At 33.0% G+C, this 14893-nt stretch overlaps 1 protein-coding gene across 19 annotated transcripts in view; it reads left to right on the top strand.

The window, feature by feature from the left end:
• Window positions 1-14893, top strand: part of BAZ2B (bromodomain adjacent to zinc finger domain 2B) — a 313348-nt gene that overhangs the window by 215993 nt on the left and 82462 nt on the right. For all 19 annotated transcript variants that reach the window (XM_059394021.1, XM_059394020.1, XM_059394019.1 and 16 more), the window contains one exon: window positions 8480-8690. In XM_059394021.1, the coding sequence (XP_059250004.1) occupies window positions 8480-8690 (211 nt within the window). The remainder of the gene's footprint in view (window positions 1-8479; window positions 8691-14893) is intronic.

The following is a 14893-nucleotide window of genomic DNA, read 5'->3' as shown; positions in this document are numbered from 1 at the left end:
GTTTTGTATCAGTGATAATTAGACTTAATCTATAAAGCCTCATTAGGCAGACTAAAATGTTCTTTGACATCCATTCACTTTTTATTAAACATAATCAGTGTTTTCCAAATGTGTATTACTTTGTTGAGAGATCAGTTCATCAAGGAAATATGATGAATTACTAAATTCAGAATATGTTAAGCTGCCAGCATTTCGGCAGACTGCTAAGGGAAAATATTAGCAATTTTGAGAGCAGTTAAAAAAATTAGCAAGTTGGATTTGTTTCAGGATACTTTGAGAGAACAACAATTAAAGGTAGGTAATCCAAAAAAAGTTCAGTTAATTAGTGAGAAATGTATATAGTATGTATAATTGTAGAACCATATACATTTCCGTATATTGTATGATGAATATGTATCAGCATATAGTTCATTAGAAATGTATATAATTTTGTGATAATTTTCTATGAAAATGAACAAAGATTATATATTTTTGTTAGAGTAACTATGATGTGTGATAATTTGATTACCCTAAATTTTGTGGAAGATGTGAAATATAGTTTGGCTAAGCCACTGGTACTATGCAGAAGTGATCTGTGTGTTTTTACAATATGTCTGCCTTTATACAAGTTGTGGAAAGGGAATGATGACTGTGCAGATAATGAAAAACAAAACTGTATATTGAAGGATTTGGAGGAAATGTGTCAGAACTTTAAAATGATAGATGTAATGGTTGGTGGTATAGTAGATCATTTTTTTTCTTTCTACTTCTTGTAAGTTTTACATTTTCTAAAATTTGCTTGTATTACATACAATGTGAAAAACAATTTTATATAAAAAATATATTCTTCTGCCCTTCCTAATAAGCTAAGCATTCAGTTTTCCAAATGCATGGAGGTTTTACATAATGATTTTGAATATTACTGCTACAGTTTTCCAAGCTTCTTTTACCTGTTTTGGGTGTTTGATAGCAAGTAAAATGCTATATTTGCAGATTTGTTATGATTCTTAGTCACTTTACTAATAAACCATTTGCATTGAAAAATATTTTTTCTTTTTTTTTTAATTTTCTTTTTTCTTTTTAAGATGTTATTTATTTGATGGAGAGAGAGACAGCGAGAGAGGGAACACAAGCAGGGAGAATGGGAGAGGGGAAAGTAGGCTTCCCGCTGATCGGGGAACCCAATGCAGGGCTGGATCCTGGGACCTTGGGATCACAGCCTGAGCTGAAGGCAGGCACTTAACAACTGAGCCACCCAGGTGCCCCCGGAAAATTTTTTTTTGTCATATTTTTCTCTTTTCTTGTAAAGTTATCAAAAATAACCAGTATTCTGTAAGTTCTGATTTAGTTCAAGGTATTTCAAAAATTTCAGCAGTGGTATTGCAAAGCTCTGTATTTTACAAATAAAATTTAAGAAATGATAATTTCTACTAGAAGATAATTCTAGTCTGCTGTGGAGAACCATGGTTATTTTAAGTTATTTTGCACTCAAGGTATTTCTGAGCTTAAGATAGAATATATATATATATATATATATATATATATATATATGCATACTATATTTGCTAAGAGCAAACATCTGAAAAATATTGCAAACATCTGAAAATGTGCGCATAATACAGTAAGTATGAGTGCTTATGTTTATTGAAATTTAAGTTCATCATTAAAGTACAATAATCTAATGATTGCTTTCACAAAGTAAGAAAGAAAAGCCCTTGCTTAAAGTAAATAGAGTTGACACAAGAAATGGGGATGGGGGGGACCCTTAATCTATTCATTATCAGTGTTACTTATCTCAGGCTACAAATTGTGGAAAGAGATTTGTAGACTCAGCTATTTGTCAGTGTCTTCTGATACTTATATGCCAATCACTTCCTGCAGGCTTCTGTGAAAACAATGATTTTAGGGATAATAGGCTTCATGGAACAAAATGAACCTTCTTATAAGGCCATGCTTTAACTGGCTGGCTACCTTGTGATGAAATTCTGTTAACTATTTTAGCCAGTGAAACGCCTTTGAAAAGAGGACCAGGTAAATAGATTTCTTACCGACTTCTGCTTTATCACATTATAAAGAACTTGCTGAAGCAAATATGTATCGTTTTCATTTTATTTTGGTTTTGGGTGTCAAGGATAATAGATAGTTAGGATGAGCTCAACATATTTTGGTAAATATAAAATAAGATTATTTTTATTTACCTAAATAAGGTATTTAGGTAAAAAGTTTTCCACACTTTTATTAGGAATATATGAAGGCTTCAAGACAAATTATTAATGACACAGATTATTTTGAAACATATGATTGTCTACTTTGAAAGTATTTTTTGTGAATTGTAGAAAACATTTAAGCATAAATGTAATAATTAAGTTTATTTTTGCAACCAGTAAGTTCATTAGCATAGATTGATGAATGTTTACTGTATTCAGGATAGAAAAACAAAGAAAAGGAAAGAAGCAAAGAAGGAACAAGTTAAAAGTGACTTAGGAAATGCTGCCTTTTCTATTCGAGATATATATTTTTTTAAAAGATTTTTTTTCTCTTTAATGGTGTAAGGGCAGGAGAAAAGAAAAATATTTAAGGTTCTTACTGTAAAGAGCCTTTTTTCTTAGTCATTTAATCAATAAATATTTGTGGCAAATACTTAATGTGTCAGGCATTTTTCTTCCAGATAAATTTTCCCTAAAGGCATTTTCCATAAAGAAAACTATGAACACATTTCAAAAACTACAGAAATGAAATCCTGTCTTTGAAGAAACGAAACAAAACTAGTGTTTGTAGAGAAACTGAAGAGTACAAAAGACATAGAAGTTATGGTCACTGGCTTTGAGAAGATAAAAGCGCTGAGCACAACGCTGTCCAGCAAAAATCAGGATTTTGTTAGTAAGGAGTATAGGGAGGCTTCACAATAAAGCAGACAACACACAGTCTCTGGCAAGATTGTAATGCTGCTAATTATTTCATATAAGTAAAGAACAAAAGATTGGGAGTCAACAACCAGGGTTCTAATTCAACTCTGCTGTTAACTGTCACACCTAATGCAACATAGCTGTGGGCATATGTGGACACTGAGAACAGTACCAGAAATCTAAAATACTGAAAATTTATGTCACTAATTTACCAGGTAGGATTTTTGACGGCTAGGCAAGGACCTCTATACTAGGAGGCCAACTGTATGAATCCCAAGTGTAGAGCTTAAGAGGTATTTGAAGATCATGGCTCTTAGAGGGTAACCTACTGTGAGTAATTGGAAAGCATGGCCAGTATTATGGAATAACTGTATCAAACGACATCTTTCTCAATGGTTTTTAGTAGGTAACACCCATCTCCCCAGCATAGATAATCTTACTCTTTCACATCTTTGAAATGTTATTCAGTAAATCATATTAATAAACTATATGATTACAGTAGATTAAGAATCCCTAATGCTGTAAAGTTTGTGGTATGTGAAGCTCCCACTACCTATCTCTGGCACTGTAAAGTAGCTAAAAGTAGACATAATGCTAAATTATGAAATAGGTGTAAGAAAATTCAACAAAATTTTGATTTTTCTCGTGATATTAACATTAGCATTTTTCTTAAAATGGGAAGTTCTGTCAAAAATATTTGATGCCCTCAATTTGCTTGTGCCCTAAGATTTTTTTAGACTCCTGACAGGGTAATTCAGCATCCTATGTTACTTTGAAAAACTGAGGCCTCCTTTTCTAGGCCTTAATTTCCTAATGTAATGTGAAGGATAGAAATCAAAGGATGTCTTTAAGATCAGTTCCCTTTTATGTAGGACATTTAAAAAGCTTTTTAATTAACTAATTTTTAGGAAGTAAAGGATTCAGAAAGTATACATACAAAGAAAAGGTAATGAGAAAAATCTGCTTTGTTTACTTGAGCTGTGGTTACATTTACTGAAAATTACCCAGAAATCAGTCGGGTAAATGATCAATTCACCAAACGATTAAAAAAAAAAAACAAACAAATTAAAATTGTCAGACCAAATACCTTAATGCAGATTTAAAATAGTCACCTCAGCTATTATACTACCAGAGGCAAGGACTGGGATAGAGAAACAGGGCATATTCCAGAAAAATATTAAAGTTGCTCCATTCACTTATATAACATTGAGCATTGGAAAAGTATTGGACATCTCATGTGTTAACATGGGAATTGGACACTTAATGGCCCAGGACTGCAAATCCATGCTGAAATTACTGCAGCAAAGTGTTGGTGATACTCAGCTTAAAAAACAAAAACAAAAACTCAGTAACTTGACAAATAGATTACTCAGTGAATTGACTTTTGGTGGACTGGTTTATTTCTTATATACTCTTTACCCCCCAAATAAATTAGCATGTAAGTATATAAAATCAAACAAAATGGAATCAACAAAAGGAAAATAAAGACAAGTTATGATATCCAATTGAAGCAAGAATGAGATTTGAGAATGCATTTCATTAAAACCTGAGCATGTTGCTGGCAAACCAGAGATGGACTTAGCTGTCAGGAGAGTATAGGATCCTGGGTAGACAATTCAGTGTCTATAAGATAAAGTGAAAACAGACCAGTTGCTCATGAGATGTCCACTGTACTTTAGAGTATCTTTTATGAAGAGTAACAGAAATGTTGGGAGGCACCTGGGTTTCTCAGTTGGTTAAGCGTCTGCCTTCAGCGCAGGTCATGATCCCAGGGTCCTGGGATGGAGCCCCACACTGGGCTCCTTGCTTACAAAGGAGCCTACTTCTCCCCTTCCTCCCACTCCCCCTGCTTGTGCTTGCTCTCTCTCTCTCTCTCTCTGTGTGTCAAATAAATAAGTAAAATCCTTAAAAAAATAGAAATACGGAAATACAAAGTCATATTTAAATTAGAGTTCATATCATTTTTGAATTTCTGAATATAGAAAATATTTTAAACTTATTCATTTGAGATAAATGGTTTTTTAAGTTGTATTTAGTGTTTAAGGTATAAAATAACTAAGAGAAAGAAATTTTATCTGTAGGTTTTCTCAGTATTTTTCCATCCTGTGTCTTCACTTTGGTTGGAAAGAAAACCTCACTACTTTAATCACCTTTCTGGCCTCCATTCAGACTTTTCTCTTTTACATCCAGGTACTTCTCCCTCCTAAGGACCAATATAGTCACATTCCTTTCCAGCTCTAATTCCTAAGCTCTAATTCAGACCATCATTATTTTATAGGTGGACAATTCAGACAACTTTTTGTCCCTACCTCTAAACTTTTTCAAATGTTTTACTACTCAGCATGTGGTCCTTGCATGGGAGTAGCGTGAGATCCTGAGTTAAAAATGTTGGTCCTTTTGGGAAAAAGATTTTCATTTACCTTTAGACACTGCTGTGCCTTGTACAAAGTAGGTTTTTCAACAAATGTTTAAGTAATGGAAACTTTTTATAATACATGACAGTCTTACATGGCACTTTTATAATGCATTGCACTGCATATTGTATGGTGTACTTACTTACTCATCTTAATTATTTTGTTCAGTCTTCTGAAATAAAACATAAATCTTTTTTCTTATCTCTGTAGTATATATAGAAATGAAGGTGTTATTGCTAAAGATTGAAATTATTAACTCTTGAAAACAGAGTTATAATGATAAAGTAGACCTGATCTGTCACCATGTCCATCATGTTGATAATCTATTTTCTTTTTGTCTACATCTTTCAAATCTTTGTTAAGAAAGATTATTTTCAGGGAACTGTTTACACTCTTAGTCTTCGAAATTAAGAAAAAATAATAAGCTAATTGTCTTTTGTTGCATAATTTCTGATTGACAAAAAAGCTTATAGCCTATAAATCGGGTGATATAAATTGTACTTGCTTTTTCTGAGGAAAATCTTACTGAGAAAACTCCTTTTTTCCCCCTTCACAATTATTTTGAGTTCTCAGTGAATTAAAGCAGTAATTCAAGCTTCAGATTTTCCTAACAGTTCCATTTCTCATTTTCTAAAATCCAGGGGTCAGAAGACTATATATGTAGCACAATATATGCAGGTCCCTTGGCAAGTATTTACTTTATAAGTGCCAAGAACAAAAATGTAAATGATAATGTCACTATATTTGTCTAGTAAATTTTGGGCACCAACATAATCTATTCCTCTTTTGACTCGTATATTTACCTAGCCAAATAAACATAACTATGTAAAAATTGTAACTGGATAAAAAAGATAAATTGATAAAACCCTTTAAATCTTGGCTACAGTTGACTTTATTATTAATAAGATACTTTAAAAACTGAATGCAGATTCCTCTACAGACTCTTTTATTAGTCTCTCTCTTCTACTCCAAGTGTCACGAATGTCAATTTTATATTTTTCAATTTATGTGATGCATGCTGCGATGGTGCCTAAGAGCATAATAGAAAAAAATGAAAACCTAAACTAATCAAAAGCTTCCCATACTGGTGAACATAAAATTGTTTTGATGGCTTCCTTCTTAGTAGTTTGTGGTATAAAAATGCAGTTATTAGAAACATTGTTCCTATTGACTTCGTTTGAAATCTCAGGAAAAAATGTTACTTTCTTCAGAATTAACTTAAAATTATTTTCACAGGAGAATTACTGAGAAAAATTATATAGATGTTTTAAACAAAAATATGGGCTATATGCACTAGTTTTTTGACACAGTCCTGCTGTGACATAATCTTGGCCATGCTTTCATGGCTGAAATAGTGTGATCAGTCAATTACCAAGTATAAAAACATCTTGATAACATCAATTAAGTACATGTAGCGGTTAAGAGCACAAGTTGTACAGTTAGTCCCAGTTTTGAAATACAGTTTTGAAATACCTTGTTGCCGCTCTACCCCCAGGAAATTATTTAATCTTACTGGGTCTAAATTCATGTAGGAATAATAAAACTCACCTTACTGGTTAGAACTGTTGAGAAGATTAAAGTATATAATGTATTGAAAATGCCTGGAACAAACACAGTGCTTGGAATGTGGGAAGTAACTATCATCCATTATGGTAGCAAGTAGTATTTGTATTTTTACTACCTATTGAATGAGATCTTCATAGTCTTTTGGCCCCAGATTAGGAATCATGGCATAAAATGTAACTCAAGGACTTTCTATTGTTTTTGGTTGCAGACTTGCCTACAGTCAGTGGTTCGAGCTAAATTCCTAGTATAAGATTCTTTTGAGAAAAAAGCGTATTTTAAAAATCCTTAACCTTCACACTGAAGGAATTATCTCTTAAAAAAAGAAGTCAGAAATAATAAAGCAATTATTTTAGAAGGATTATTTTAAAAGAATGCTTTTCTTATATCTGAACATATTACTAAAGACAATAGGTAAGGTTATATAACAGTGTATTTGTTTTGACAGACATATGGAGGATAATAAAAACCAGACGTGGATTATATCTATGCACCAACCAGGATTATTCCTATAATGCACTAGTGTTATGCTGTTGTATGTGTTCCTTTTGGGGGATTTACAATAAGAAATCTGAAATATATAATATATGCCATGTATCCCATCATCATCTTTAGAAATTATCATATGCCCAATTGTTTTATGCTTCCAACTACTTCTACTTTTCCATAATTTGCTGAAACAAATCTAAACATCTTATGTCGTCTGTAAATTTTTCAATGTGTATCTCTAGAAGATAAGGACTCTTGTTTACTACAAGAGTACCATTATCACACTTTTAAATGATAATTGCTGGATATCATCAAATGTTAGGCATTGTTCACAGTTTCAGTTCCTTAATTATGATAATTATCTGAAGTTTATTTGAATCAATTTCTAGATAAAATATATTTGATACATCTATTAAGACTCCTTTAATCTTATAGTGTTTTTTTTTTTTAACTTCTTAAAATTTACTTTTGAAGAAACTGGGTAATTTGTAGAATTTCTCACAGACTGGATTTTGCTGTGTGGTTTAACATACACTTCTTATCCTATTTTTCCTGTAAAGTTATAGTAAATAGGCCCAGACTTGATCAAACCTAGACTTGATTTATTTGGGGGGGGCAATATTAATTTATAGGTGGTGGAGTAACCTCCATCAGGAGGCTGATGTCTATTTGTCTCTGTTTCTGGTGATTGCCAGCCATTCCCGTTCAAGTCGTAGATCGATGAATTCATCAGGTATTGCACAATGTTGATATTCTAACTTTTACATTCCTCCTTGATTTATTAGCTATACTATTTCTATAAAAAGAAACTTCCTTCTGTTACTTGGATAGCTTCATGATTGGTTGAACTGATAACACATGAAAACAATCTATATGGGTGTCATCACAAAACTAATATTTTCAAATATCTGTCAACTTCATGGTCATTATAGTTCAGAAATGGTGATTGAGATATCTCTGTGTTTATAGATATATATATATATGTTTATAGATATAAATCTCTCTGTATTTAAAGTTGAAGTCATTAAAGTAAGAATATCGGAGATTGACCTAGAATTTTCTGAAATGTTTATCACTTATGTTTATTTCATTTTTAATATATTGTTTCTATAAAATGTTAATTAAAAGGGAATGCAGTGGTGTCTTTTGAAAGAAGAGGATGTCATTCCCCGTATCAGGGCAATGGAAGGCCGTAGAGGAAGACCACCAAATCCAGATAGACAGCGAGCAAGAGAGGAATCTAGGATGAGACGTCGGAAGGGTCGACCTCCAAATGTGGGAAGTGCTGAGTTTCTAGATAACACAGATGCCAAATTGCTAAGAAAATTGCAAGCTCAAGGTAAGAAATATAATATATACAACACTGTAAGAATCACACTAAAAAAGTCTATGTATCTCATGTTTTTGACTTATGAATGATTGATACTGCTCTAACTTTCTAAAAAGTAGATATTTCTGTTAGAATAAAAATGAGAAAATAAGGAATCCCACTGGTAACTGGAGTTCTTTGATTAGGTCAGCTCCTTTCGAGAGCCATACTCATAAACACATCATACCCTGTGTGTTTAGAACTACAGAGGTGGGGGATAAGCTTTTAAGGCTTGCACAGAAAGGGAATCAACCAGCACTTGGCACATGCCTTAAGGCTGTGCCAACATTCTGGAAATTCTCATTTTAACAGCTCCCGATTCCTTGAGGTGGTACAAGGGAATAACTCCAAAATATGTGGAACTGTGGAGTAAATTTTCAGTCAGAGAACTCCAATTACTGGTAAGTAACCCCAGTCTTTTTAGTTTGGGTTCTTCTGTAGTCTGGATACATCACATGTATTTTCAAAATGGCCAACTAATAGATTCAAATCAAAAAATTTTTATTTTAAGATCACTACAAAGTGTTACTTATCAAGCACAAAGTGATTATAATAACCTCAAATATATTGTAACTCAAAACTACACATAAATTATCAACATGAAGTTCCCATGCTATGCCAGATACAGAGAAAGCTGACTAAAATAAAATAGTTCTGTTATGAGTTACTAGTTACAAACGTGAGGCCTCTTAAGGCTATCTGAATATACATCAGTACATGTGTTGGTCTCTTATGGTCACAAGTGTATATATATGAAATAAAGGTTTAATAATAAAAATTGACTTAAAAGACTAATGGGATTTTAACTCCCTTTTTCCTAGAGGAAACGCTTGACTTATTTCCCTTTATTGTAAATACCATCATAATGTTGACTTCTTTGTTGCTGCTTTGTTTTTATTGTAAAACAGACACCCACAACAAAAACTCATAGAACAGAATGCTTTACAATAAAATACTCATTCTCACTCACTTTAAAATAAAACACTCTCATGAGTGGCATCAATATTAACAGTTTTTTGTAAATCCAGAAATGTGTACACACATGCATATACACATATGATACAAAATAAATGTTTATACACATGTGTAATATGTTGAATTACATATATCCTTTTTCATTTCTAAAATAAATGGATTTATATTGTACATCCTATTCAGCCTGTTTTCTTCCACTTAATTTATCTTGAATGTCCTAATGTATCTGCACTTAAAAATCAACCTTATGCATTTAACAGCTGACTACTGAGTGATGCAACGTTTACGGCTCTACATTCAGTCATTTTTAATGACTCTTTGTGCTGTTTCCCCATTCTTTGCTATCACAAACAGTCCTCCAGTAAACAGATGTTACATATTTTATTCATATCCTTCTATGAGTATGGCTATCTATGTATAAAATTGTAGAGTTAGAGTCTTTGAATCAAAGGGTATGTGCATTTTCAGTTTTTGTAGATAGCAGGCAAATATTGTCTCCAAAAAAGTTGCACTAATTCCTACTTCCACTAATAGCATATAAATTAACTGCCCAGCATATCACTTATTGTCATATAAGTTTTTCTCTGCCTTAGTATGTTAGTGAAATTTTCTTTTTACTTTATTTATTTATAAATTTAAATGATCTCTACAACCAGCATGGGGCTCAAACTCATGACCCCAAGGTCAAGAGTTGCATCTTTTCTACCTGGGCCAGCCAGGCACCCCATTTGTGAAATTTTTATGTTAATTTATTTGAATTCTGTTAAGATTTCCATCTCCCCTAGGGTGCCTGGGTGGCTCAGTGGGTTAAGGCCTCTGCCTTTGGCTCGGGTCATGATCCCGGGGCCCGGGGATCGAGCCCCACATCGGGCTCTCCGCTCAGCAGGGAGTCTGCTTCCTCCTCTCTCTCTGCCTGCCTCTCTGCCTACTTGTAATCTCTGCCTATCAAATAAATAAATAAAAATCTTAAAAAAAAAAAAATTTCCCTCTCCCCTGAATAGTTACTAGTGAAGGCTGTAAAAAAGTTATTAACAGATATAGCCATAAATGATGAGTTTTTAAAATTTGTATTGCCAATAATCCACTGACTCTTCTGGAGAGTGTATAATAGTGATGAGTATGCATTGTTTGCCTGAAGAAAAAAAAAAAAGATTAAAATTAACTGATACCCAAAGCATGGGTTCTTCGTGCATATATTGCATATCTAATACAGATACTATTAATATTTAGTATCTACAATGGCATCTTTATGGGGTACCTAGGTGGCCCAGTCATCAAGCACCTGTCTTCGGCTCAGGTCATGATCTCAGGGTGCCGGGATCGAGTCTCGCATTGGGCTCCCTACTTAGCAGGAAGCCTGCTTCTCCTCCCACTGCCCCTGCTTGTGTTCCCTCTCTCGTTGCTTCTCTCTCTGTCAAATAAATAAATAAAATCTTTTTAAAAAATTAAAAAAAAATTAAAAAATTAAATGGCACCTTTATATTTGCAAAATTAACTAAATTTTATTTTAACCATATGGAAGCTAATTATTTAACTTATACCCTAATGTTTTTTCTCCTTCTAGATTTCAAATTGGTTTGTATTCTGTTACATCCCTCTCCCTTGTTGTGTCATGCATTGTGTCATGCATTTTGCAAGTTCTTTACCTTTGACCTGACTATGTACATGTTTTTTTCTCAACATGTATATAAAAGTTAAATATTTAACAGTAATAAATAATTATTATTAATACTTAGAAGCATGGATGGTAAAATATTCAGGTTTTTTCTTGGGAAGGAAGGAATGAATCACTTTATCACCACTTTTACTTCTAAAAGGCTTCTACAGGGTGCCTGGGTGGCTCAGTGGGTTAAGCCACTGTCTTCGGCTCAGGTCATGATCTCAGGGTCCTGGGATCGAGTCCCGCATTGGGCTCTCTGTTCAGCGGGGAGCCTGCTTCCCTCTCTCTCTCTATGCCTGCCTCTCTGTCTACTTGTGATCTCTCTCTGTCAAATAAATAAATAAAATCTTTAAAAAAATAAAAAAATAAAAAAATAAAAGGCTTCTACATTAGCAGTTAGAGGGGGTTATCTGAGGGGATTCTAGAAGTTTCTGTTATATATTACTATCCTACTAGGCCTCAACTAGACTGTAAAACTGGACTTAATTTGAAGAAAAGTTTGGAACAGTAAAATAAATGCAAACTTTGTACATCCAAGCATTATGAAATGAGAGCTCTCTAATTTCTCAAGAGAAGAAAAATAAGAATGAGAGGGTTTCAGTATGCAAAAGATTTTTAACCGAATAAATAAACTTGCCAAGGCCATTAATACCTTAAATTTTCTAAGATATCAGATAGTACCTCTCCATTTCATGTATCATAGAATCTGAGATGCTTATAGTCATTTCAATGCACAATTAATTATTTTAAGATGTACCACGAAGAAAGAAAAGTGCTGCCAATTGTCAGACACATTCTGATTTTAGACTATATTTTAAAAATGCATCTTAGTGGAATTGGGAGGGAGACAAACCATAAGTGACTCTTAATCTCACAAAACAAACTGAGGGTTGCCGGGGGGAGGGGGTTTGGGAGAACGGGGTGGGATTATGGACATTGGGGAGGGTATGGGCTTTGGTGAGTGCTGTGAAGTGTGTAAACCTGGTGATTCACAGACCTGTACCCCTGGGGATAAAAATATATGTTTATAAAAAATAAAAAATTTAAAAAAAAAGAATGTAAAGAGAAAAAAAAATAAATGCATCTTAGTATCAAAGATATGTGGTATATCTAAAATACCCCTAATTGTTTGTGTAACCTATTTCAAAAATAAACTTTCATCTTTGAAATTTAAATAGGTAATTCTTAATCCACAAAAGATATTTTCCAAATTGATATCTCAAAAGTTAGTTAAAATAGATAATGTATTCAGCAACCATAAACTAAGTAAATGAGAAGCTATTAGGAGAAGTTTATTTCTCAGCACGTAAGTGAATTTTCTAGGTCTTCTAACTCATTTTCCTTCCTCCATAGCATTTAACTTTTAAAAAAATTTTCAACTACTCATAATATAAAGTTTAAGTTATGTGAATTTTTAATGATGAATAAGAATTTTATCCTCCTTGCTAAAGTAAAAAGATAAGGGTTGAACTTTTAAATGGTTTTCTGTCCTAAGGGCTTAAAAATAAAAATTATTGTTTACTTGTGTGGGGCTTGGAGCTGGCAAATATATTCTTAGATAAATACATACTTAAATATAACATTTGTTTATTATAAGCCAGACTTCTATTTGAGGCTATCAGTTTTAGCTTGAAATAAAAGATCATACCTATGCCACACTTTCTAGGACACATTTTTTTAAAATCACTTGATACATCTTTATATTTTAAGGCAGACTTAGATCTTTACAGTAGAGTTGAAAGCTTTCAGTTCTTAAATGTTAGAAAAATAGTCATATAGTACTATCACAGGTGAGAACAGTATCCGTCAGGTGTATCATTATTGGAGTTTGCTGAATCTGCAAACTTTTTTATAATTTTTTTTTATTTTCCAGGATATTTAGTGAACAGAAGATCCTTTTTATATAGCTCAGAAATTTTTGATGATGCTTATAACCTAGTATTGAAAATAATTGTAGATATATAGATAACAATTGTAGAGATAATATAGAGATATAGATAATAATAATAGAGATATATTTTAGCATTATCTTCCATTTCATCTTCCATTAATAATTCCAGTTTACTAGATAAAATTAGACCCTTTACATCCCATCTTCTTTTTTAAAGACTTGTTGGTAGAAAATCAACCATAGTAACCAAGGTCACCTCAGCTGTTACAAGGACGTAGGGTTAGGTTCTTACCTAAAAATCTCAAGTCATTCAACTTTTCTTAAAAGTTTTTGGGACTAGTAGCATATAGACTGTGAAGTCAGAAGGTTTATATCTTGGCTTTGCTATTTAATCTTTGTGAGCCATAGTTATTTCATCTGTAAACTGGGCACAATGTTGCCTATCTCATAAGATTGTTATGAAGTTTTAATACAGAAGTTGAATAAATGGCAGAAATTATTAGTAAATCTCAAGTAATTCAGTAAGCCAGCCAGTCATATTCATTATTGAATATAATATATAGATTTTTCAAAACTCATCTGCTAAAAAGTTTAAAATAATGTCTAATGTAAGTTGGTATTTTATGAGTCCTACTGTGATACCCCACTTTTATAGTTAAAAGTATTCTGACCAAGTTTGCCAGCAAAAGAAAGCGTAAGATTACATGCTTTCTCTATCAGTTACCTACTGCTAGAGTAATTCTGGGAAACAGTCAACCACAAAACTTCAGTGATGTACACAACACAGGCATTAATTGTTGCACAGATGGAAGCAGCTGGAGGGAAATTAGGCAGCTCTGCTGATCTTGGCTGGGTTTGTTCACATATGGGAAGTCAACTGACTCCACGTGTCCCAACCTTCAGCAGTCTAACCCAAACATGTTCTTTTAGTAAAGGGCAAGGCGCAAGAGTAAAAATAGAGTACAAGTATATTTTCAGACTTCTGTGTGCATCACAATTGCTAACATCCTGTTAGCCAAGGAAGATCACATGACTGAATTCAGCATCAAGGGACAAGAAAATATATTTTATCTTTTGATGAGAGGAACTGCAAAGTCACATTGCAAATGACATAGAGAGAGGGAGAATGAACAGTTGGAGCCATTTTAATTATGTCAGTCTATCCCAGTTTCATACGTTTGTCATTAAAACTTATGAGGACTCGGTTGTCTTCGAAACTCACTGACATTCTATACTCTTTTTATTTAGGAGATTTAGACCCTCTCCTTTATAAATGAAAATGTCACTGGATTCAGAAATGTTACCATTTATATAGCTGATTGAGATACTGAATTTTAGAGGCCTTATATTCTATTTTGAATTCTATTTCCTTTTTATATATTCTGTTATTTTTAAGACTGAAGCTAGATCACTATTTTTGCATATTAGCAGCTATTTTCGTGCAAAGTGAGGATTACATGAAATGTGAAAAAATATACTTAGATTGGCCTTTATAAAGAGGATTAAAAGAAGTATTATTTTTGTGTAGTTCTGTATATGGGATCATATCTGTTGAAATAATTTGGCAGTTTCTAGGGGAAATGGATATGAAATTTTCTGCCACATCATTCTCCCAGTTGGTATCTAATCTTAGGCAATTTTCTCAAA

Source organism: Mustela nigripes, chromosome 3 (genome assembly GCF_022355385.1).
Source record: "Mustela nigripes isolate SB6536 chromosome 3, MUSNIG.SB6536, whole genome shotgun sequence".
Classification (NCBI taxonomy): domain Eukaryota; kingdom Metazoa; phylum Chordata; class Mammalia; order Carnivora; family Mustelidae; genus Mustela; species Mustela nigripes.
The sequence above is the reverse complement of the archived record's forward strand: the minus strand, read 5'-3'. Positions and strand labels throughout refer to the sequence as shown.